Genomic DNA, 26843 nt, shown 5'->3' on the forward strand with positions numbered 1-26843 from the left:
AAGCTTTTAAACCTATGAATACCATAAACTTTCTATAAACTTGCACCGTTACATCTCCTTTAGTATACAAATTGAACTACCACTTAGTGGATATGAAACAAGCACTTAGCAAGACACTCTTACTACTACTATAGTGAAATTCTTCACCCATTTTCTTTTCTTTGAAACCTTTTCTTCTTAGGAGTAATGCAGGGTGACCATTTTGCGCACCACCTAGAAATAAGTATAAAACCATACCAATAGTAATAATAAGAGCAGATTTAGTCAAGGGTGGGCTGAAAAGAAAGAGAGCAAGCCCACTAAGGGAGCATTGATGTATGTCGTGGGCTCAGACTGCTGAAAGAAAGGCCTAGAATCAGGGAACGAGTCTGTGTTATTGGTGGGCCCGCCGACCACAGCTCCAACCAACTTATTCGGGTTTGGATTTGGGCTAAGGAAATATTGAGACCCAGCTTTGCAGGCAATGTGGGCTGGGTGGGCCGAAACAGAGGGAAGAGAACTGCCCCTATGGTGTATCCTCTGCGGGTAGTGTGCACCATATCCAACCATGTAGGACATGCCCAACGGATTGTCCCCAAGAATGTAGTCCACCTAGTAAATAGAAGTCACGTGAACTGACACATTAGAACGTTACCCTCAAAACTTAATATTTTCTAACGTAAATATCATAAAGGACAAAATGTAGCCGTTAATTTTGTTTTATGTAAAAAACTAGAAATTTGTCCCTGATCAATCAACGGAAATGTGAAGCTTGTGATGGGAATGAATTGAAAGTACCTGGCGTTTAGAGAGGTGTTTGAGTAAAGCTGGGGTTGCAGTGGTCCCGCCACATGGCACAACCTTATTGGCGTGGCTTAGGTAGTTAGAGTAGGCTAGGAGAAGGAAAGAAAGGGATGTTACATGCTGCATGTTACTTCCACCAGCCTTGTAGATAAGCCCACCTTTATGAATAAAAGAAAAGAGGAAACGTAAATCACTTCATTTAGAATAAACAAAAAGGTAACTAAAAAGCAAAATTAACAATGCGTGAAGTTTGGACACACAAAATAGATCACAAGTTTTTTCTTTCAAAAGCAACCTTAATCAGCGGTATAATTTGTATACCTTCATATTTTATATCTATCAAATATTGTTCTATGTTGTATATTTACTCAAGTATAAGTTTTCACAAAAACAAAAAAAAACAGGGCATAGAGATTTGTGATGAATTACCCGGAGAATACTGAACTTGAGGGTGAGAAATTCCAGGCAATATAGAACAGATAAACCCATCTGCGTTTTGCTTGAAAGAAGCGAAATAGTTTGCTCTTCCCATAAGCACCTCCTGCAGAAAAATAATGTATGTGTTTAAAAAATTGAAGTTTTAAGAAAATGAGGAAAAAAAGAAAGCAGTGCTGATGTACTGTCAAATCACAACCCATCAGAAAGAGTGAGATATTGGGTGTTCCCCGATTCTCACATTATTAATTTCTCATTTGTCCATTGGTTCAATTAATTTATCATTTGCCCTTTCAAGGCATAAATTAATAATATTATATACATGCGCCAAAAGATGATCCAACAGGTACAAAACCCAAAGAGTTTGTATGCATGCACATACTAACTAGTTGATCGTATTTTTTTAAGCTATATAGTTATCAGTTTAAAATGTACAATGTGCATTCACGGTTTCATAGTAGAGATCGAGAACACGAGAAATGTTGATATAAAAGTACCACACTCAACATGGACCAGTTTTTAATTTCGGGTGGGCGAAAACAGCAATGATCAGTTGAACGAAAAGAATGGGAGAATGTGATAGCATAAGATCTTAAAAAAGAAGTCACAGACTCTTAATCGTTTTGAGGAAAAGTGAAGCGACTGTACAGAAAAAAGGCCAAGAGTGCACATGCATGGAACAGTACTGGGACGGTGGGACCCATCCATTTGCCAGATCTAAAAGGGAGAGAATATTTATAGGGGTGAGACTTTCTTGTTAAAATGCTTTTACAATTTTGAGGGCACAGGGTTTGGCCACCCAAATTGGTTTTGATCGAAGAGACACGACATACTGCACTAATTCTAATCTTTCTTACTTGTTCCAAAACTTGTCATTTCTAAAATTATGCAAACAAGTTAAGACATTAATAAATGATGTAAAAGTTGAATATGGTTTATAAAGAAAAAAAGAGATATGGAATAAATAAGAATAAAAATATAATTGGAAAAAAATGGAGAAGCATGATACAAAAAATGTGAAAAATAAAAGTAATAAATAAAAGTATGTTTGGAAATTAAATTATAAATATATTTATTTTCTAAAACATAAAAAATATGTAATAACATAAAATATAAAAAAACAAAAAAAAATTAGAATAAATGAATTGAGTAATTGAGTAATGGAAGGCAGATTAACCCCTTTGATATATCATTTTCCTAATATTCCAGTGCCCACTGGCACGATTTAGATCCAAGTTCCAATTATTATGGAATATCCAGCTTGTATAGCAACAAAAAATTGTGCCACGTTACATTCAAAAATGCAATTCACATCATGTGCAATCATCAGCATCTCAACCCGCTTTTCTCATTGCTATCTTGACTTTTTGTACACTCATGAATAAACGGATAAAGCTTTTCTTAAATAAAATCCATTTTCACATTCCCCATCCAGTTGTACCATACACATGACATATCCATACCACCTTTGAAGACATAGATTCCTTATCGGAAAATATTAAACTCTTCACACATTTTTAGTTGTAGGGGTGTAGGAAATAAAAAGAGATAATAAGATGGAATAGAGAAAAAGGGAAAATATAAACTGAAAGATAAAATGTAAGCAGTAAAAATAAAAGAATATAAATATCATAACTTTTTTCTCTAAAAAAAGTAACTCAATAAGGCCACAAAAGGTGTATCTACACTTGCACTAGGCAGAAGTGTCCATTGTATTTCAATTAATGAAATTATTTGGCAATAAAATCACTATTATATCATATCATAGACTGAGTTTATAATGCTCTTTATTAAATTATGAGGTGGTAGATAGTAGAGAGAAAAAATGAAGTGTAAACAAAGGTGTAATAAAAAATGTAGGAATATTATTGTCATTCCTTACATGACCTACCACCAATAAGAGAAGATCAAATCTAACGTGTTTTATTCTCCTAAATACTCCGTATTTCTTGACACGTGATTTCTAATTACCAATGCTATTGGCAAAATATCCAGATTTACTATAGAATACCTTGTCAAATTGCCAAATTTTATTTTAAAATTGCAAGAACGTGTTATAAAAGTAAAATCGGCAAGATGAACCAGAATCTAACATCTCGAACTGCGTGACAAATTGTAGAGACAGTGTTATTATGCAAATAATACATAATTCATGTGGAATTCTATGTTGTGCTTGTGATGATCAATTAATTGTTAATAATATGATGCGTTCATATTGGGAAGGGACCAATAGGAACGAGTCCCGCGTAGACAAAAGTTAATCAAATTCCACGCAACACGTGATACGCAGAAATTTACCTCTATATTCTACAATAGATTGGATGAATGAGCAGTATCACACTGCGCCCCCACATGGGGACGCAAGACAAGAAGAACAAATACAATCCATAAAAGACAAAAGCATTTTGATAAGCACGAACAAATATAGTAATAATACGTTAAAAGTGGAATAGTTGAATTAAAAAATACGTAAGATAAATAAATGCATAATTAATTAACAAAAGTTAGAATGAACTTGTAAAGTACTGGTAATAATAGTTATAGAAGGGGGAGGGTATGTAGCAACTACCTTCGAAAGAAGGACATTAATCCCTGCATGCTTGTTATCCCAACCAAACTCATTAATGGTGTCCCCTGCTCTCAACACCACCTCGTTCCTCACAATGTATTCTCTGTACTGTCGCCTACGCGAGGCCTTGTGCAACCACGCTGCTGCCCACAGAAGCTCATCCTAACATCAACATCCAAAAAGACAACACTTCAAAAATAAATTTCATCAATCTTGACAATTGGCTGTACAAGTGGAAACGTTATCATATCACATTAATTCTTATCAATTGCCTAAATTTTTAACACACTGGTCGTTTCTTATTAATTAGGAAAGGAGGTATACAAATTTGTAAATAATTAAAAAATGTGTTCATCATATTATTAGTAACATTTTTTATTAACCCAATGGAAGGCTAATAAATTATTACATCCTCTAAAATATAGTCCCCAACTACTTCACAATTTAAAAAACTGTAATAACTTCTCCCTATCACATGGTATCACACAAATTTTTATGTGAAAAAAAAACCTTAAATTTTACAGAAACAGCAATGTTGGTCCATTGGTCATAATGTCATATACTCATGTATTGATAATATGGTTACATGTCAAATACCTGATAGCCATTGACGTCGCAGTAAAATGGGCACACTGCGCGGCGCAAGCTGTTACTGTATGCACCACGATGCTTGTCAGCAAACTGAAACACCTGCACCACCGTCACTCATACCCAACGGTCATTTTCTCGCGATATTTTAACGGAAATGTATATAAATGCGATACTTTACCAAATGTAGATTAATACCAGTGGGGTAAGTTGTACGTGATAAAATTACACAGACTAACACAAGAAAAATAAAAAAGTATCCAATTCCCGGTAAAGTGTTTCGTGAAATGGGTTCATAAGTGATTTCATGTCTGTAGTGAAAGTCTTGCTTTCTCTATTTTGCATGCTTTTTTCACAATCCACTTTTCAAACTTACCACAGTTACGTTTTAACTTTAGCACCAGAACAAAAAGGAAAAAGTTATAAAAAAAAGGAAAACAGAGAGTGCACGAAAGTGACGCACCGTAACGGCTCGGTTAAGGAGCAACGAGGAGTAAGCAGGGTCACGTGATCTGAACACGATGGAAGCAGCGGCGAGTGCAGCAGCGGTTTCTCCTGCCACGTCGGACCCAGGGTGGGACCCATCGATCTTAAAAACGGTGCGTAACGTGTCCATATCTTCCGGTCTCTCCCAACAGTTATGGTCTGAGTAAGGGTCACCGACTTGAACGAAAATGACGCCGTTTCCAATCTTCGACGTTGCTTTCAACAGATAATCCGTTCCCCACCGCACCGCCTTCAATGCGTTCCCAAGCTCCGGTCCCATTGTTTTCCCGAAGTCGATCACGCTCCATGATAGCATCGTCGTCGTGAACGCCATCGGGAAACCGAACTTGATATTGTCGCCGGCGTCATAGTAACCGCCGGTTAAATCCACCTGAAAAATAATAACAAGCACAATGCAGCTTAGAATAAGTGTTTCATTATAAACCATAACACAAAATGTACCGTGTAAGACTATAATTACTCACTCCGGCGGTAGCGCCATCGTGCAAAGCAGAATCACGGCGCCAGCGGAGGCGTTGATCAGGTGGAAGCTTCCCGGAGCGCTGGCCTTCGAAGAATAAGATGCTCTTACGCAGGGCGTCGTTATAGTCGTGTCCGGCAGCGATTTGCCGGAGATGAAGGAGAACGAGGAGGTTAACGGCGAAGAAGCAAAATGCGGGAACAGACAGTAAAGCATTTCGCGCCATTTTTTCTCTCTTCACTAACTCTGGTGCAGCGAGTGAACTGTAATAAAGTGTGAAATGTGAGCGACGAAGGCGTAACCGTCGAGGCTGTTATATAAACGAGAAAGCGCCCTTGGATTCCAGTGACTTGTCCAATGAGTATTCGCCACGTGGAGATAGAGAAACTGGTTTGTTTTCGGTGCCCGATGCAGTGTTTTGAAGACCGGTTTGAACCGGGTTCGGGTTAACGTTATGGGTGACTTGTGGCTTGTGACCAGGTCAAAGTTTAGGAAGAGGGGATAGTGAGAAGCATGTGATGGGCACCGCCAATTGGTGGGGAACACGTGGATTGAGAGGGAATGTGGGTCCTACAAGGTAGGGGGTAGGGAGTATTGTAAGAGAGTATGTAGGTAGCCGCAGCTAATATGATGGGAATTGGGAATGATTGTGAAGCGTCAGATGGTTTGACTGTATGGGGAAGAGGGGAGCATGTGATTATATGAGATTTTGTTGGGTGACTCAATTGGATGCAAATCTCCATTTTTTATTTAAATAGTTTTAAAATTGAGAAACAAAGATATGAATGAAAATGTGAGAGTTTTTATATTGTTAATGTATGATCTATAATTTATTTTTAATTATCATTAATTCTTAAATAAAAGTAATATAAATAAATGATTTAATGATTGTATATAAATCTTAAAATATCATTGCATAAATATTATACTAATAGAAACCCAAATTTGTTTTTAAAGATTTTTATATATATCTTTTGTTTGAAGAAATTAAATTAACATTTTAGTTTACATAAATTTTTGTAAGATTATTTGTGAAGAAAGAAGGATCATAAGTCATAATAGCATTTTGCCAATTGCTAAATATACTAGAAGGAGGAAGTATTAGGAAAGACTTTGACATGCTAGACATGTAGAAAGGTTGGACATGCCTGCCATGGAAAATTATAGAAGTAGAGCATTAGTAGAGCCAAAATTCCACACAAATGTATAAGGGAAGACATGAGCATTGATATAGATGTGGAATATGGTCCGTGTTGTATGGATACTCTCTATGTTAAAGTATGAAAACTCTTTTGAATTATGATTGTCAATATAGATAAAATTTGCAAGTATTGGTAATGAAAGTTGAAACAAATCTCTTTTAATCAAAGTATAATTTGTTGGGTTAAATAAACTAATTTTGCAAGTCTCATATTACTTAGGATTGAAAGGAATGATGGTGGATGAGATTATACATTTGACTTAAGTTTCTTGTTTCAATTTCCTTGTTTAGGAACGCTCTTAGCTTGTATCTAATCATATTTTCTTCTTCTTATACTATATGTTGCAAGATGTAGTTTAGATATTGGAAAGTTTAGAAGAGTACTAGTGTTTTATATAAAAGGGTTGTGAGGGAATAATATGTAGTGTAAAAAGTTTCACATCGAGTTATGTTCTAATTGTTTTTTATAGCAACTATGTTTATCTTCTGTAGATTTGAAGTTTTTTTCTGACTTTGTTGACATTATTGTGTATTCATATTTTATTTCTCAATTTCTTAGCAAGTATCATGGGAATGGTGTATTTCCCAACATTTTAGAAAACCTGGATTGGTACCTGTTCTTTGGTATAGATCGGGAATGACCGGGATTGAGGACCGGATGAGTAGATTGCTTTTGGAGACTGGTTGGAATGGAGTTTGGATTTGCCGGTATAGGTATTTGAAAAAGTTTTCCGACAATCAAGTGAACATGAAATTTAATGAGATGATTGAGAGTAAGTACAAGGGAAATGAGAACAATGAGTAATGAATACAAGTAATAAATGAAAGAATGTGTTATTAATGATATTTTATGTGTGTTCCCTATTTATAGAGTTTTGGGATGGTGGACGTGGCATATGCCTCTTGTCGACCTATCCTTCACCACCTTGCAGGTCTGTTATTATTAATCTATCGGGTAGATAGAATTCCCAAGCAGTGTAGCAAGTGGAGTCAGTGGCACATTAATGATGAGTTACATGTACATTAATAGTGCGTCAAATGTACATTAAAGATAAGTCAGATGTACATTAAAGATAAGTCAGATGTGCATTAATAACATATATTGGTTAGCATTGTTTGGTTTTGGTTGATAATGATGACATGTCCTAAGTCGGATATCCACCCGGTTTATCTAGGGTGGAACAATACCTAACCCTATTGTAAAAAACTTCAACTTAAAAAAATACCTCGGACTAGAGAAAAAAATTACACTAATAAATTCAGTTTTATAATAGTAGTGCAAAAGGCTTTCCATTAATATGGACATATGCTCACGTTGATATGTTTTTTCTGTAATTTTATTCCCATTGAAAGTAGCACCAAATAACTAGTATGGACCCGTTAATATTATTGCATTGCACATATTAAGTGCAGATTTTGATCAAATAATTCACTCTTACAAATGTTTTTATGTATAAAATTCAACTTTAAAATATCTTATTGTAGAGCAAAAAATGACCTGGGGTAATATACAAAATATAGCTCCTAATTTCTGACATATTGAATATCCTAATATAATTAAGAAAAGTACTTGACAAATTAAAATATAAAAAAATTTCATATCTCCTTCAAAATTTGGTTGGCAAACAAATACAACGTGGTCGATATCTATACTATTAATAAAAAGGGAAAACAAAACACAAAATAACCACCCATTATGGTGTAATTTGTGTTGTCCTATTTTGCCCTCAATATCTTTTTATTTCTACCAAAAAATCATATAATATTATTTTCTTATTTTATCTTTATTATCTTCTTATTTTAAAAGTGTATTTAAAAAATTGAATATTAGACCAACTGAATAAATTCAACCGTAAATTTAGCGTACAAAATTATATTTAAATTTATAAAATACAAACTATACATTACAAACGATAGGAAAGCGGATTGACAGATACGACAGTACATGTCAACACGCTAGTAATGATAAAGGTAATTCTATTTCTTTAAATACAATATTTTGATTAGCTAAAAAAAAATGAAATCGATAAGATGATTAAAAAATAAAGAACATGTTCTACTTTTCGTACAAAGAGTATATGTTATAGAAAGCAAAGCAGACTGTAATTAATATTTTCTATAATCTAAAAAGTGTAGATCAACAAGCAAAGGAACACAAGTTCTGTAAAAAGAAAGCAAAGTAAACTATCCGATCCTTACTATAATCTGAAATTTTTTAGATCGTATAGATAGGTTATGCTTTTTTAGTATAAATATTTATATTTAATCAGTATATCACTTTATACTCATTTATATTATTTTTTAAAGAACTAATGATAATTAAATAGAAATGATAGATGACACAATTATAATGTATTAAACTCATAAAATATGAGTATATACATTTTTTTGCTCCCTAATAATATTGCATTTTATTTTAGTTACACATAAGATCTTTATACTTCAGCAGTGTACCCGTGTACTTGCACGGATCGCTTCTTTGTTTATGCATAATGCAAATATAATATACATATATTTTATAATATCAATAAATCATGTATTGAAACATTATATTTCTCATTCATATAGGTGCAATATTAACATTGATTTTTGAGTGTATATGTAGAATATTAACAATTATAAATGTGTTTGTATAAACATTTATTTGTTGAAAGTGTGATTATAGAAAATATTTGATTCTTAAATAACTCAATAAATAAAATTCAAATTGTTTTGGATAATATCTCACCTCTATATTCTCTATATAAAATTATAAATATAAGGAGTTATTTTTGCATCATATCTTTTGTGATTACGTTTATAAGTATCATATAAAGTCATAAGGATTTTTTAGCATATCTCTTAAATGCTTATGTTTTATTTTAGATTAATGTTCATTGTGTATAAATATTTGAATATATTTTTAGCATTCAAATATTGTATAGTTAAATGTTATTTATTTGATTATGTTTTAGCTATTAATCATTGTATGAAAATAACTCATAAATTAAAAACACACTAAGTTAGGATATGACAGATATTTTTTCTTATAAATTTAATCAAAATAATAAAAAGAGTCTAATAATTGATTTGTTATATTCCTAATTAAAATACATATATTTTTCATGAATATATATACCATTGTTATCTTTTAATTAAATAATATAATGATAGTAATTAAATACATGTGACCCGTGCATTCGCATGGTTAAAAATACACATATTACCCGTACATTCGCATTACTAAGAAAAGACATGTTATCCATGTATTCGCATAGTTAAAACGCACATATTACTCATACATTCATATTATTAAGAAATATATATCTTACTTGTGTATTTGCATGTTTAAGCACATAAGAAAAATAAATTGATAATTTTTAATTTGAATTTTCTACAATTAGTATTAAATTATTATTAACATATAAAATATATAAAAAGTATGAAGGAAACAATGTGAAGAGGAGGTGACATATGACATGAAGGAAAAAATGTAAGAAGAAATTGACATTTGGCATAAGGGAGTTTTTTTTATTATATAGAGAAAAATTAAAATTCAAAGAATTTGAACTGTAATATTAAAATTCAGTGCGAAAAATGTCAAAAAACTTTGATGAGGTGAAAAAGTACAATTATTCTTTGATTAATGGTAAACATTAAATTACATAGATAGATTTATGTAAAGAAATAATTTGAATGTGAAAAATGATTTCAATTTCATATAATGTTCAATGACTATTACTTTTTAACATGACAAAACATAGATGTTGTAAACACTCAATTTTAGTGGGGTGGCGACATAAACTAATCACTAATTAATATTAAATTATCATTAGCATATAATATATAAAAAGTATGAAGAAAAATATGTGAGAAGGGGGTGACATGTGGCATTAAGGAAAAAATGTAAGGAGAAAGTGACATGTGGCATGAGGGAAGGAGAAAGTGACATGTGGCATGAGGAAAGGAGAAAATGACATGTGACATGAGAGAGTTTTTTTTATTATATTGTTAATAGATTTAAACTCTAGCAATTATACAAATTAGGCGTTAACACCTTCCAATTTTTCCGTTTCCACACCCTTTTATGTTTCAAAAGTATTTAAAAAATATATCATAAAAATGACAAAAGCCTACAGATTGATTATTAAAAGTGACATTTGTTGAAATAGATAATTATATATTTAAAATGAGTTAGATTTTTATTTATGTTTTAAGATAATACAATCGATTAGCATGAAAGAACTAATTTAAAAAAAAACCTTTTTTTAAAAAGAATCACATCTGAAGTGAAGTAAACTAAAACATATTAAAAAAATATAATTTTAGAAAAATATACTTTAATGGTTTGTTTGTTTAGAGAGAAGAAAATGTGAAAGAGAAAAAAAAGTGAGAAGTAAGAAATATGCGAGAAAATGAATATTTTTTTATATTTTTTTAGTATGAGAAAAAGAATAAAAGTATGTATTTTTTTATTTCTTCCTTTTGTTTGGTTGAGTGGAAACGGGAATATAAAAAATAAAAGATCTATTACTTTATTGTTGAGTAATAACTTTTAAATTAATTATGTACATATTATAATATATAAACATTACCTTTTCATTAAAAATAATAATAATCAATTTAGTAACTATTATTTATTTTCTTCGTTAAATGTACCAAAAAATTTACTTCTTCATTAATAATTAATTCTTCAACTCTCTAAATAAATTTAATTTATAATTATATATATAGCTAAGTACTCCATGATATTTGTGCAATAGTTGAAATATTTTATTGCAAAATATTTTGTCATATTTATCCCCTATCAAAAAATAAATAATAATTGGGTCTAAGTTTTGAACTTAATCCTATTTAGGTCCGATCATATAATCGGACAATATCAAGTGAACAAGAGTGAATTTCTCTTCACCCCTGTGGCCCAACAATAGTTGCAATATTTTACTGCAAAGTCTTCTTACCATGAGATGCAAATTTATAGGAAAATAATTATTTGTCTAATATTATTTCACTGTGTTGAAATTGTAAAGTTAAGTACCAAGGTTATTTTTGTCCAAGTACATAATTTAATCCATGTCCTTCATCTTTCTTCACATCATAGGAGATAAAGAGTTTTGTGTTAGACCCATTTCTTTTTTTCCTCTTTCCTTTCTTCATTTTTCCACCCTTTCTCTCTTCTACACCAAACTGATAAAAACTCTATTTTTTTTAACTTCTTTCCTCAAAGTCTCTCTCATATACAACCAAATAAAGGGTAAAGGATTATGTGAGAAACATACTTCTGTTCATAGATTAAGTCTCAATGGAAAATATGAAATTTTAATGTCATCTCACAAATGTAATTTATAGTTTTTAAGTTTTCTTTTCTTCTAAACTCATTTTGTAAATGGACAATCCTGAAGGCCCAAATCATAATTCTACATGAAGCCCATAATAGCATAAGATGTCCTCATTTTGGTGAATCAAAATCCTCTGTACCAAAAGTTTTATATTTCTATATAATCTAATGATATTTTGTCAAATACTTAAATATGTTAGTATGTGAGAAAGTAAATGAGATGTATTATTTACTATTAGTCAAAATCTTATTGAATTAATATAGAGATATAAAAAACTTTTGATATAAAAAATTTGATTTGGTTCTAGTCGATAGGGCTCCATATTATAATTATTATTCTTCCACGATAAAAACATAACAAAAATATAACAATGAGTAAATTATCTTAGCAGGAGTTTAAATTTAATTATACTTACTAAATTTTCAAATAACCTCTTTTAAATACATAAATGATGAAATATAGGTGATCTGTATATGTATCACAGGGTACTATGTAATTTACTAAAATTAAAATTTAACAGTTTAATCTAGTAACAATAGTAATTTACTAAAATTAAAATTTAACAGTTTAATCTAGTAACAATAGTAATTTACTCTAACAAATAACAACAGTGAAAGCAGAGAGCCTTGCATTCATAAGAAGGGAAATAAAGTTGTGCCAAAATGAAGCCACTGAGAACCACATTCACCAGAGTGGGTTACATTTCTTTGTTTGGACCAGTGATTCTATAATATGCTTGCTTCTGTTAACAACATTAGCGTTTATGTTTGTGTATATTTTACTTAATTGAAATGGTAATGAGCATGATCATAATCTGTTCGATGTATGTCCTGAATGGAATGATTTTTCCCTTTTTGTGTTTAGTTCTACATTTCTAACACTACCCATCATGTTTTAATCCTACTTTTTCACTTATGTATCTGATACAAATCCCCACCCACCATCAACATCAACCTGGAATTGCACATCAACAGTGTTCATCTTAGTCTTTCTATTTTTCCATGATAAAAGAGCTACGTGTACTTAACTAGTAACTAGTTATGTTTTTAGAGTCAAGAGTTTCATTGCATTTGTCCGTCTTCGTAGTGTGTAGTATATGTTATATGGTTAGCTTCTGGCTCACATTCTGTGTACTTGCTGTGGAATTCTGATGCATTCTATTTCCACAGGCTCGTGTATTTTTTTTTTGGTTTTTGACCGGTGTTGACAGTTGCCACAAAGCATAGACATAGCGGCGCGACTAACCTTTGGGCCGGAGGTAATGCCTAGGGGAAGCATTGTAATGTCGGGGCTCTAGGATTTCACTCGGATAAATTTTTTAACAGACGACTTTTTCATATGCATTTTTTATATAGAAAAGACACAATTCTCTAACTCGATTACAATAGATAAAGCACATTCCTCAAGCAAAATATTCTGACTCTGGTCCTGATCCTGACCTTTGACTAGGAGTATGTACTAACAAGATTGAATGTGTCACATTCAAATGATGCTCAAGGTGTATGTGATGAAATTAAAAAACTTAGCAAAGACAATTAAGTACTGAAATTTTTAATCAGAAAAATAGAAGAGCATTGAAAAGTAACAAAAGTTGTAAACAAAAATATGTTTCTCAAAGGTTGTTTCAACTTTAGAAGGTTAAGAAAATTATTTACAAATAATGAAATACATGATGCATACTGACTGAAACTATTGATATGTGTTGCTTTAGTTTTGGAAACTTAGAAATAAACACAATTTTGTGAGGGGCCTGCTTCAAATGTTCGTACTTTCATTGAGATATATGTGCAGAGTTATCCTGTTTTAATTGTTTCATTAGTTCATACTTTTGAATGGTTGGGACTTTTTTCCCATCTTCTTTTTGTGTTTTGTTGGTTACAATTGCTAGAAACCCTGTTACCACATCTTCATTGGTTTCAATATTTTTATGCTGTGTATGTAATTACAATTTTTAAGAGTAACTGTTGACACAGGAGGCAGAAGTGCTTAGCAACATAAAAGATCATGTTCTTCTACCAGAACATCAAGTACTGACCGACTCTGAAAAGAAATTTTGCTTCAGAGACATACTTTAAAAGAAACTTGGGTCAGTGTGTTATATTAGAATTTTTCATTAGCCTTTGCCATATGGATTTCTCAAACTTAATCATTTGCGACATGGATATTTTCCAACATTATCACATCGGGATACATTTAAGTGTCTAAAAACCTAGGTGTCACTTTAAAGCTATGAGAACATAGTTGTATGTCAAATTATAAGTTTGTAGCTTGTGAGTTAGATGCTGAACTGACTTATTTTGGATTGCTAAAATTCTGTAATGTAAAAAAAATCTGGTTGCTAAATGTATGCCCTTGATTAGGAGATCATTCTGATTATTGAACTAGTGCATACTGAAGAAGACATTTAAGTCCCCACTGTTCATAACAAATTCTCTTCCTAAATAAATTCAGCATATGAGAGATTTAAAGATGATCATTAGAATAATGGATCCAGAAATATAGTATAGTCAAGTTTTCTGACAGTGGATTTTTAGTTTTTCATAACTCTCTGGCTATGAGAACTGTGGCTCCATTTTGTGAACTTTGGTTTGATATTATTTCTCAGCCTTTCTCTCTTGTTATATATGTAGGAACATCCTGTTGCATCCATGATTCCAATTTAGTTTCTGAAACTTATGGGTTAGGAGAAGTAAATTTAGATTCCATTATTTTTCATGTTAATATAGTTTCTTAACTATTTCTTTGAATTATTTCCTCCAGTAAATTTCTCAAACTTGTGACCATTTTCATTCAATTATCCGTGGAGCTTCTGAACTAAATTACAATGGCAAGTTCACCTGGTGAGAATGTAACTGTTTAATACTTTATTTCTACATTTCTGCATGTCAAAGTCTTTCCTAATACTTTATTCCTAATCTTTATCCCTGCTTCTCAGCTTTTTAGAGTCCAAGTGACTGATCCCGTTTCAAGATATTATGGACTATTCACTAATATAAAAAACTATGATGTCTTAATCCCACTTCCCACTTATTTCTCTGATCCAATCCCCACCCACCATCAACATTAATCTGTAGCTCAATAATGTTGACTAGAACTAGTTATGTTTTTAGAGCCAAGGGTTTCGTAGCGTTTGTCAGTATTGATATTATGAACTCCATGTATTTGTACAGGAACTTTGATGCATTCTATTTCCACAAGCTCATATTTTGTAGCCTTTGATCGGTGTTCTCACAGATATCCTTGATATTAACCCTTGGGCCGTTGCTAATGGTTAGTGGTTAGTTGAAGCACTCTCTAGAGTGATGACTATAGGATTTTAATTCATGACATTGCAGGTAAATTTCACCCAGTATCGTAGTCCCTTTCCAATGCGATCAACCGCTGTTGGGTTCACAAACTAGTTGACTTTGACTTCCTTATTGCATGTTGAGGATTTGCAGACACTTGTGCTAAACAATGCATGTAAATTTTGTAATTAGCCTTTCACCTCTGTTTTTCTCCCAATGTACAAACCCATAATTTAGTCTATTAATACTATAAAAACTTGTAAATATTATAATTTGTTATTTATTGTTATTTTAATGTATATGTATCCTTTCTCTATTGTGTTAGAACTGATATCAAATCAGAATGGAGAAACAGAAAATAGAAGAAGAATAAATGCAAAATCAATGTGATTTTGATCCATAAGTGTGTATTATTGAGATGAGAATGTGTTTACAAGTAAGAGATGAATGAGAGAAAGTAACCACCACTGATTTCCTAAAATCAGTTCCAACTTCCGATTTACTTTCAAAAGTGAGTAACTACTTTTCCCTGATCTTATTTATATTCCCTAACTAAAAGGACAGTGTCCTAGTTAGTTACTTCTAATTAGTTACCTTTCTTACATACACATGTTTAATTGAGGGTTCGGCTCTCCGATTCTTATCATATTGATAATACAAGTATTACATTTTATCTTGACTTAGGACCAACTATGTATAATACAAAGCAAAACTTGGTTCTGGTATTTTTTCCTTATTTTATGGGATCAATAAAATATATTCAGACTTTTATTCGTGCAGTTAACCCAAGGGTATGGTGTTAGTTTATGCCCTTCATGTGCATACATAAACTCAATAATTCACCCCTTCCACTATCATTCACTTTGCTTCTTACCCTTTTCATTTTATGTATTTTCTGCTGGATTGTGGACTTTTTTCTGTAGCTTTAGTCAGAGGAGCAAGGAGCAATTTTCCTGCACATTTAGAAGGTTCAATTTTCTCACTTGAATAAATCATTTCCTTTATGTGATTCATATTGGTTTCATTATCTGTGTCTGCTTATTTGTTCAGTAATTATTTACTCATTTTATCTTTGCTTTGTTTACCAACTTGCTTGCCAAGTGGTGAAAGTGAGAGGAAAGAGCAACTTTTACTTCTTATATTCGCTTGCATTTATTAAGGCTCTGCACCTGAATCAGCTTCATATCTATTGAACTTCAACAATCCAAAAGATAAGCATGGTTATAATGTAAATCACACAACAAAATATATACTTCGTAAAAGTTATGACCAAGTGCTCATGCATTGCCTTTAGCTTTTGAGGGCTTTAACCTATTAAGTTATATCAACAGATAAGTATGCATCTTATCAAAAAGTGAAAGAGGTTTGTGCCTGCACTATCCATTATCATAATTGAGAATCAAGAATTGTCCTTTCTAGATGTTGACTATAGTAAAAACTAAAAAACAGTTTTCTGCCTCGTATGCAGCTAACTTAATGTACTTGCTTCTCTATTTTATATTTTTATTAGTATTGAGATTGTTGTGAAATGTTTTTGTTCTAGTTCCGGATCATATTATAGAACCCCTGGCCCCTGAATACATATTTATTTTCTGGCTATGAAGGGATAGATTGTTCTGGTTATGTTGCTTGTTGAAGATGTTGCCATCATTGCCTCATCTCATACAGCAATTTCATATTGCGGATCTTCTACTCCTCATAAGTGCATATACATCCAAGAAGTTACACTACATCTTGGCTTCTTTCAATAGTGCCTGCTGTATCTTCATCAGGTTTACTTCAAGATGCAGAGATCAAATATCTTTGGAAGTTAGACTATTTTAAGAAACTGGCTAATTGAAAGTGTTGCCTCTTCTTTGTTGTATGAGCATTGAATATAACCAGAACGTTGCTATGGCCTATGCATGAATTTGTATTTGAAATGCCTCCACAAACTTTTTTTCTCCATAACGATGAGAATATTAGCCAATAATGCTCTTCATCATATGTGCCAGGTTCAACTCACAAGCCAAACATCAATTCCTGACCGAGACAAAGCTAGGCCACATAGCATTCCTGACCGAGACAAGGCTAGGCCATATAGCACTCCTGACTGAGACAGCAAGGCTAGGCCAAGTCTGATTCCTGAATGAGACAGAAAGGCCAACTTGGCCAAGACATAGGCGATGCTGACCGTGGATTTTGTCCTCACCTTGATCAAGGCACATGGGTCAAATGTGGCTGCACCAAGATGCATCAGCATGCCCCGGACGCAGAGACCTTGGTGCACCAGAGGGAATAGCTTGCTGAACAAGTTTTTTCATTCTTTCTTAGTTTATTTTAGGCACGTGTATTTTTAGTTGGTTAAGTTAGTTGGGGAAATAGTTTAATTCTCTCATAGATATAGAATCATATCATGTATTCATAAGTTTTCACTTTTCTCTCATTCAATAAAAGTTTCTTACTCATTCAAAACTCTCTTGAGATATTAGAATCTCATTCTCTTCATATTTCCATTTTCTCATAGAGAATACTTCTAATTAAACATGACATCTTTTTTATACCTGTTTCGAAAGTCCTAATGTAACTGAGGAAAAAGGTTACAAGGTCATCATGCCCCAACTTTAGATATTGTAAAGACTTGTATGCTAAGCCATCATTTTAAATTAATGACTGTGTTATTTAGCATATAATATCATTATCTTATTTCCTAATTTAGCTGGCTTGATATTTTTCCTGCGCTTTCTTTAGGAGGATATTTTATTCTCTGGGGGCATCTAAATAAGACATAATAATCATGTTATGTTATGGAACATTTGTTTTTCGTTTTATTATTGGATATTGTATACACGTTACGTCGTTATAGACATTACTGTGATTTATATCTATTGGATAATTGTGTACCTCATGTTCATTCTGATGTAACAATCTCATTAATTAGGCAGAATTTGTGGTGGAATATCAAGTATGGTAATAGTTTCTATTCCAAGGTCTCATTCATTACTTGGAACGTAAATTATTAAAGAATGATGTAATGAAACATAGACTTGATTTGCTCCGTACTAGATTTTATTTGTCTTTTCTGATGGAACCGAAATATAGCAGACGCTATTTTGTATTGAGGTTGGTTGAATGAATGGTTCTAATCCTTTTAGTGAAGCCATCCATCCATTTTTTTTTATACTTGCACAAACTGTTCGTAATTTATATGTGAATCATTATTTTTGGGAATTTTTTTATAAAAACATCCTAAATTCTATCCTTTTCTGTTGCTAAAATTGGTATATGCATAAATATAATGTTAAATTAATAGCAAAAAACATTTAATTCTACATTTTTTAACTTTAGATTGTTAGATTATTATTATTTTATTTTTATAGATAACAATGTTCAGATTAACCAATTAAACTTAATGTTTAACAAAACAATGCATGTTAGGTTGGTTACATCATAGGAGCTTACTAGACCTAAGTATAATTAAGTTATATTTGATTGTAATTGCAATATTTCATTGACACCTTTCTTTATAAGCCTACTTATGTCGGGATATTTGTCTTTACGCAATTACAAGTGAGGATTATGGGTTCTCAATTTCGCATTAGTAGAATGACTTGTCATCATTCATATGGTCATTTCATAACTGTTAGTCCAAAAGAAATTGCTTGAATAATTCAAGGTAGACCCATTAGGATTCATACATTGACAAAGATAATTAACAGCGAAGTTCTGTAATTATCCCTCATTAATGGAGTGTTATTGGCCTGGGATTGCTGCTTTGACAATGATATTGATGATGCCTAATTGTCCATATGGCATGTGCATATATGGGTCCATCCCAAAGCCTTAGAGATCCACACGAAAGTGTTTCTCTACACTACTTGTTTCTCCTTTACAGCAACGTATGGGTATGTACACCAATAATATTTTAGTTCTTATCTTATCCCAGTCACATTTATTTTAAATCATTTCTATCCATAATAGAACTACACTATGCATATCTATGTTTCATGGTTGGGTAGAATTTGTAGACATTGTCAACAAAACTTATCTCCGAGGTAAATATTGTATTAGGAAAATAAAATGTATGCATGAATAGGAAAAGTTATGTTGCTTCTACTCTTTTCCTTTTTTTGGATAAGAAGAGTAAATTGCGCCGTTTAGCCGGTTATTTGATAGGGTTATTGTCAAATAGATTCACATATGTATGGGTCAAGTGTCCTTCAAATCAAAATCATGAGGTTCTTATTTACTGTACTAACTACCTTTAGTTTTATGACCACTTAAAAGTCAAAGTTAGTTATAAATTTTACATGTCATTACTAGTATTACTTAGTGGATTTTAAGAGTAAATTATACTGACAGTTTCTGAGTTTTAGTGAAATTACATATATTATTCCTCACTTTTTTATATTTTCATTATACTGATTATCCATGCATAAGAAATAAGTGTAATATTTTAAACAAAAAATATGATAAATGCAATTAAATTAAACAAAACATGATATATTATATAGACAAGTCCAAATAATATACAAATCAATGTATATTTATTATTTTTTGTTACAAAACACATCAACAATTCTAAAGAAATATTGTTTAAATCGCTCTTATAATATAGTGTAACGAACCAAAAATAATAAAGAGATATTAACTCATATATTATTTGGACTTGTTGTCTCCACAATATATCATGTTTTGTTTAACTTAATTGCATTTATCACATGTTTAAAATATTACACTTATTTCTTATGCAGAAGTTGTGAGTGTAATGAAAATATAAAAAATGAGGGGAAGTTTGTGTATGTGTAAAAAAGTGAGGAGTAATTTATATAATTTCACTAAAACTCAGGGAGTGTCAATATAATTTACTCAGAGTCAAACATGATTAAACATAAATAATAAATTGATATAGTGATAATATATAAAATCATATAATGAAGGTTCATATTTTTTTTCCTATGCTAGTATTAGATAGAGTCTCATTCTACTTAAGGAAAATACACTATATCGAAGAATGTTACGTTGTCCTTCAGGACTGTGCTAAAACTTAGGAGCAAAAACTTGCTTGAATGATGGGCATAGCAAATATGATTAAGGAACTCCAGTTTTTCCTTTCATGTTTTCCTAGACAGGTTTAAAAATAGAGTGTAATATCTATGCACTAATAGTGTAAAAATTTATGGATAGTCGATGCATCATATATCATTCATTTGTATTACTTGTATGTTAGTGCATATATCTTTTTCTCTTAAAATTAAGCTTGCCTAATACTTCATACAACATTAATCTCAACCTTTATCAACTTGATGTTTTCGCTGTATCAGCTGAACACTTGAGTTATTTCTTAATCCTAAGTGTAAAATGCTGACCTTTTATCATTGGCTTAAACTAGAGCAAAGCAAAAAAGTCCCAAATGGGCTAAGAATTGTGTTTGTGGGGAAGGTAGAATAGCACAGGGCACATAATGATTGTGCTTGTGTAGAGTGCAAGAGGAAGATTTAATTTGAATATAGTGGGATTGTTGAAGGGGAGGCATGGCACTATTATAAGAAAAAGTGGAGCTAAAGTTTCACGCTTGGGGGAATAGTGGGTAAGTGTCAAGTGTGACAAACATTATATACATGCACCACTAATTTCCTAGCTAACAACCCAACCGACCAAGGAAAAGTTCCCAACCATTGTTTTAAAAATGGATTAGAGATTCAATAGGCCAGATTTTGGCTCATGATTGAATTTATTCTAATTCATAGTTAAATCTTAATTAAATCATAGTTAATTCCGATAATGTACAAAAAATGTGATTCAAGTAGTCAAATATATAGTAAGATGGCCACAATTAAATCACAATTAATTCGGGTAATGTTTAAACATGATCTTCACATTTTAATTCGACCAGAACTAACTCTTTGTTGCTTTGTTATTTGTTAGGTTGTTGCCCATTGAGGCTATTCCAATGGATGCCCACCATTAAAGAGTTTGAGTGCAAAGTGAGTGTTGGACTATTAAGACATTTGATTTCTTAGATTGAAAGAAGTGTAAATAGACAAATTGAAATATTATTCATCTTACCTTAAAATGAGTAGTGCATCAACCTTCAATAAATTAAAGTGCATTAATATCTCAACCATCTTTAATTAATTTTTATTTGCACACATTTAATTTACTATTTTATATCCAATCTCACTTTAAGGTAATTTTTTCCCACAACAAAATACCCAAACTACAATTTCAGCACATTGGATTTTCATCCTTTCCATTAGAAATGAAAGTTATATATGCATAATGATAATTAAACATGTTCAATCAAATGCTTACACAAGTGCAAATCTTATTCTTCAATTACAATAAACTATGTCATTTGAATGTTATTCTAATGAGTGTGAATGTACCCTACAAAAAGCTACAAAACAGTGTTACGGAAACTCCGCCTGATTTTAATACAGAATCATGATAAAGTAGCATATGAATTTTATTAAGTTGAATGCTTGAGGAATTATAACGAGAGCCGTTGATTTAGCTATGGAGTAGAAAATGATGGTTGATTTTGTAGAGTTTCTCCACTAGCCACAAAGTTGAAGTGGGCACTTGCATGCCAAAGCCAAAAATAGAGACACCTATGCTGGTTTCGTGCCTTCTACTCATTTTCAACCAAATTTATTAGGATTTTAATATCTATGTACTAATGATATAATATTTTTTTACATCGTTAGTATATCATTCATATTATTAATTATTATTAATTCTTAAAATACAAATAATATATATGAATAATTGACAGTGTATTTATTGTATGTAAAATTTTACATTAAAAGTGAATAAATATTATACTCCTTTACTATTTCTTATCATCTATCATATTACTATTTAAGTAGCTTCCCTATGGCAACCACAACCAATGCTACTTTTTTCCACCTATTTGTTATTATTACCTATACACATGCCTGCTATTATTTTGTTGTGTATCTCAGAAAACAAAACGAAAGTAATGCTACAATAACCTTTTTTTATATAGAAATAGTAGGCAGTTCTTTATCGTAGATGACAAATTCAAGGAAAAAGTATAGTTTTACTAGTGTTAAAACCATATGAGTTAGATAATAATGTAGTAGTACAGTAGTTCAACTGGTAGTTCAGTAATTAAATCGTATGCCGGTTAAACCAGTTACACCTGCTTATACTTATATATATATATACATATATATATATATAGATATATACATATATAGATATATACATATATAGATATATATACATATATAGATATATATACATATAGATATATATACATATATAGATATATATACATATATATACATATATAGACATATATATATATATAAATCTATAACAAATTTTTTCCCAAATGGATAGATATTCAAATTTATAATTCATATTCATAATCTACTCAAAATTCACATAAACAAACAATTTAAGTCTTCAACAAATTCAAAGTCTAAATTACAAAACATATATCAATCAAAAGTATCAGTTAACAACCGCAAAATATAAATAAATGACATAAGTTCACAATTCACTCTACAAACCAAATAAATTTGGAGTTTTAACATTTAACAACAAGAAGTCAAAATTGTCTCATATCGAAATTATATTTTGCACCAAATCTCATCTTCAGACACTACTCCAAGATTACATAAATGTCACTGAGACTACACACGAATGTTAGGAACCAAAATGTGTAATCTAAGTAGACATTGGAAGCATGTGTCTTGAAGTGTTGAAAAAGGGTTGGAAAGATGTGTCACATTGCAATGAGTTTTTAAGTTTTTAAGTTTTTTTTATAAAAAAAAAATGTATAAACTGGCCGGTTTAATCAAATATCGGCCGGTTCACCAGTTTTGCATATCAGTTTTCCAGTCGAACCGACCTATATGATAAGGTTTTACATCTTACTTTCAATTGTGCAATTGTCACCTACATATGGATATTAGAAAAATAAATCTGAAACGATCTAAAATTGCATTTTTATCTTAAACTAACTATTTTGTCTTATGCTTATAAAATCAAAATTGCTATTTAATCTTTCTACTAACTTGATATTTATATGTGAATAGTCTGGGAAAATTAATACATAGTAATAGTTAGCTTTTTTGTTTTTTTTATTTGGGGGTTCCACTATGAATTTTTTGACATTATGAAAGCATTCCTATGCAAACATATCACTGCAACATTAGTAGATGAAAGTAAGTTATAACTTACTATTAAGGGTATTCAATTTTTGAGTAAAAAAATAATCCTTTCGGGATATATGGTTGCCCCTCTAAACAAGTGTCGCTCGTAGGAATTGAACCCTCAAACTTATAATCATATTAGAGATCTAATAGACCTTATACCACTAGATCAACTTTTTTATTTTATTTTTGCAACTAATTCCAAAACAAACAAAATAGAACCGAAGAGAAAAATTCAATTAATTTCAACCTTTCTTTCTTAATATATCACTTATATTAAATTAATATACAGTCATTTTTGTCCTTAAAACTTTCACGCGAATTACAATTCACAAAGTTGGTGTGATACTGCTCTTCATATTTATGGCCTTATTGGCCGAAAGGACGAGCAAGAGCTGGTCATTCAAGAAGCTTATAGACCTTTATGGACTTCTCAATAAATGCTTGAGGTTCTATGTGTAAAATCAATTAATTCGAATGGAGTACTATCCTCTTCATTGACACTCTCTCTAGCCCCACAATTTAAGAAGAAAAACTTATCTATAGTCATATACTTCATGTTTAAGTACAAATATATTTATATTTAATTATGATTAAATATTTAATGTGTTGTTAATATTTTATTAGTTATTTCTATATATACAAGTTTTTTCTCCAAAATTAAGTATTTTCTAAGACTCTCTACACATTTTTATTTTGGTAGTTTGAAAGTTTTATATACAATAAATAAATTTGTTATCAGATTATTCCTATTTACTCAAACAATTTGAATAAAAAGAGAAAATAATTTAATTGTATTAATGAACATTAGTTTTGATAAAATAGGTACAATTATTCATCAATTTAATGATGTTTTCATCTTGTTTAGTCCATATAAAACTACCAAAAATAATTATAGAAAAGGGGCCAAAGGAATAATTAACCATTGTATAGATGCAAACAGGGTTAGATGAAGTGACCAACATGCTTTGTTAGGTTCAAAATGAAGGAGCTTTACAATAATATTTTAGGAGTCTTGGAAAGACGATTCTGTTTCATTGGGTTGCTAAAGAAATTTTCAAATATTAAAATGATTATTTTCTCCTGCATTATATTTGTCTCCTTCTCATTCCATTAATTCAAACATGTATATCCTTAAACCATGTCGAATTTTGTATTCTTGTCTCACCATGAAGATTAGTCTCACACATGTAAAAAGTTTGTAGGAAAAAAATAGGGTTAGATAAACAAAAAACTTTTAAGGGATTATCAAAAGTGTGTGCAATGTTAGATATTTTAATATAGAAATTATAATTATTTTTTTATTTACTAATTTAAATACTTATTTTATTTTTTAAAATATACCTATATAATTAGGCTAAATGCTATTTTGGTACTAACAAAAAGATAAGCTTTATATTTTTTTCTCCATATAGAGGGTTTGATTTTATTTATTACTTAACAAAAAAGTACAATTAATGATTTAATATAAAACAGAGATTGATGGCCGTTTCGTTATTATGGAGAAATACGATTGGAATAATGTAATTTTCTACTCAAAACTAATGCCTATAAAATCCCCTCTCTCTCTTTTTTCTCACACTCATAATAATCACAAATAAACCATGAATATCCAACGGCCTCTTCTCTTCTTCGTACTCTTTTTCGTAACCGCATTCTCCACCCTCAACGCCGCCGTCGCCGCCGATTACTACGGCGGCTCCACCGATTTCATCCGCAGCAGTTGCAACACCACACTCTACCCGGACATCTGCTTCACCTCCCTCTCTCGCTATGCCAATGCCGTACAACAAAACCCTGGCCAACTCGCTCGCGTCGCAATCTCCGTAACGCTCTCCAAGGTTCACCGCGTCGCCTCCTACGTCTCGAATCTCACGCGCGAGGCCGACTACAGCGCCGACACACGCGCCGCGTCTGCAATCCACGACTGCTTCACCAACCTCGACGACGCCGTCGACCAAATCCGCGGATCTCTTAAGCAGATACGGCAGATTGGCGCTGTCGGAGCCGGCGCCGGGTCGTTCCTGTTTCAGATGAGTAACGTGCAGACGTGGATGAGCGCGGCGCTCACTGATGAAGAAACTTGTACGGACGGATTTCAAGATGTAGATGATTGTAAGGTGAAGACGCAGGTATGTGATCGTGTCTCGAATGTGAAGAAGTTCACGAGTAACGCTTTGGCGCTCGTGAATAGTTATGCTAACAAAGGAATGCCTTGAAGGTGAGTGGAACATTGAAAATTTGTGAGCGTTTGATTTGATTTACTTTTGGAATTGAAGAAAAGGTTAGAGAGTAGTTTATTTTTACTGTGTGGTTCAAAAAAACGTGTCTGTGTGTGTAAAAAATGAGAGTGAAATTGTGAATCCTCTTAGCTTGTAAAATTTTGTGTTTATGGGGTTCGTGAAAGGAATAGGTTGCCTCACATGTTGTAGAATTTAATTGTATAAAAAGGTAAGTAAATGATAAAAAGTTAAATATAAGATGTGTATTTTTTTGGTACTAGGATATATTCTCTCGCCTCAAATACTTTTGAAGTATGTTACTCTAAAAATTGAATTATTGATGTTTTGATCATCTTAAATAACTAAACTGATACTTTATTGATAGATGTGTATATTTTGTATGTAGTAATACACTTAACCTCTCCAAATTATTGTTCTTAAAAATGCTTCCAAAGAGAATATAAATTTACCATAGTGAATATGAAAAGGATGTTATATTTATTTTGATCAATTAACATGCTTATATGTAGTAAGTCAATTATTAATCATAATTGGGAAATTTCTAATTCTAAGTCATCATTAATAACAGCAGGGAGATATGTAACTTGTAACTTAATTATTAATAACAACACCAAGAATTTAATTATGGTATATATATATTTCATTAAAAACAGAGTAAAAGGAATGTATACGAGTACGAGGTAATATATATTAATCAAGAATGATTTTCTCCAGCTCTTAGAGCATCATTCTCTCATCCATAAATCTACTATTATGAGTTATTTTGAAGCAAAATATTTCGGTTACAGTGCCTAATTACAATTTTATTCAATATTTGTCACTTAGTAAAACACTATACTATTCTTTTAAAATTTCACATACACTTGAAATAATTATTTAAGTTAACTTTACGTGCATTAAATAAATACATTATATAAAAAAATTCGGACTACCTAATTCATCACATTAATTTATCACTACAATGTTGTTAATTAAATGAAAATATTTAGTTTCATATTATAAAAATGTTATTTTGATAATCAGTATTTAACAAATTTTAGTTATCATTTGATTTTTAGATGATTTATTGATATGCATGTAATTAAACATAAAAAGATAAAAAAAAAATAGGTGATAGATAAATATAATTGATTTATTGTAAGAGAAATTATAGAAAATTTAAGTTGTACATATAACATTGAAAAAACCTGGATTATAGCAAGAACTTCTGGTTCAAAACATAAATTAAAATTAACAAATGACCCAATTGTTAAATTGATAGTAAAGCTGACAAAAGTATTCCGT

At 31.4% G+C, this 26843-nt stretch overlaps 2 protein-coding genes across 2 annotated transcripts; one reads left to right on the plus strand and one right to left on the minus strand.

Moving 5' to 3' along the window:
* LOC109349749 (endoglucanase 8) lies at positions 1 to 5643 on the minus strand. Its single transcript, XM_019590690.1, has 7 exons — positions 5347 to 5643; positions 4839 to 5252; positions 4385 to 4477; positions 3788 to 3949; positions 1213 to 1324; positions 778 to 941; positions 1 to 591 (listed from the first exon to the last, which is right to left on the minus strand). Exons 1-7 carry the CDS (start codon positions 5566 to 5568, stop codon positions 265 to 267), a joined length of 1494 nt encoding a protein of 497 aa, XP_019446235.1. The 5' UTR covers positions 5569 to 5643; the 3' UTR covers positions 1 to 264.
* On the plus strand, positions 24884 to 25796 carry LOC109349750 (21 kDa protein-like). The gene has a single exon (XM_019590691.1). It carries the CDS (start codon positions 24921 to 24923, stop codon positions 25533 to 25535), a length of 615 nt encoding a protein of 204 aa, XP_019446236.1. The 5' UTR covers positions 24884 to 24920; the 3' UTR covers positions 25536 to 25796.

Source organism: Lupinus angustifolius, chromosome LG06 (assembly GCF_001865875.1).
Source record: "Lupinus angustifolius cultivar Tanjil chromosome LG06, LupAngTanjil_v1.0, whole genome shotgun sequence".
NCBI classification, from domain to species: Eukaryota; Viridiplantae; Streptophyta; class Magnoliopsida; order Fabales; family Fabaceae; genus Lupinus; species Lupinus angustifolius.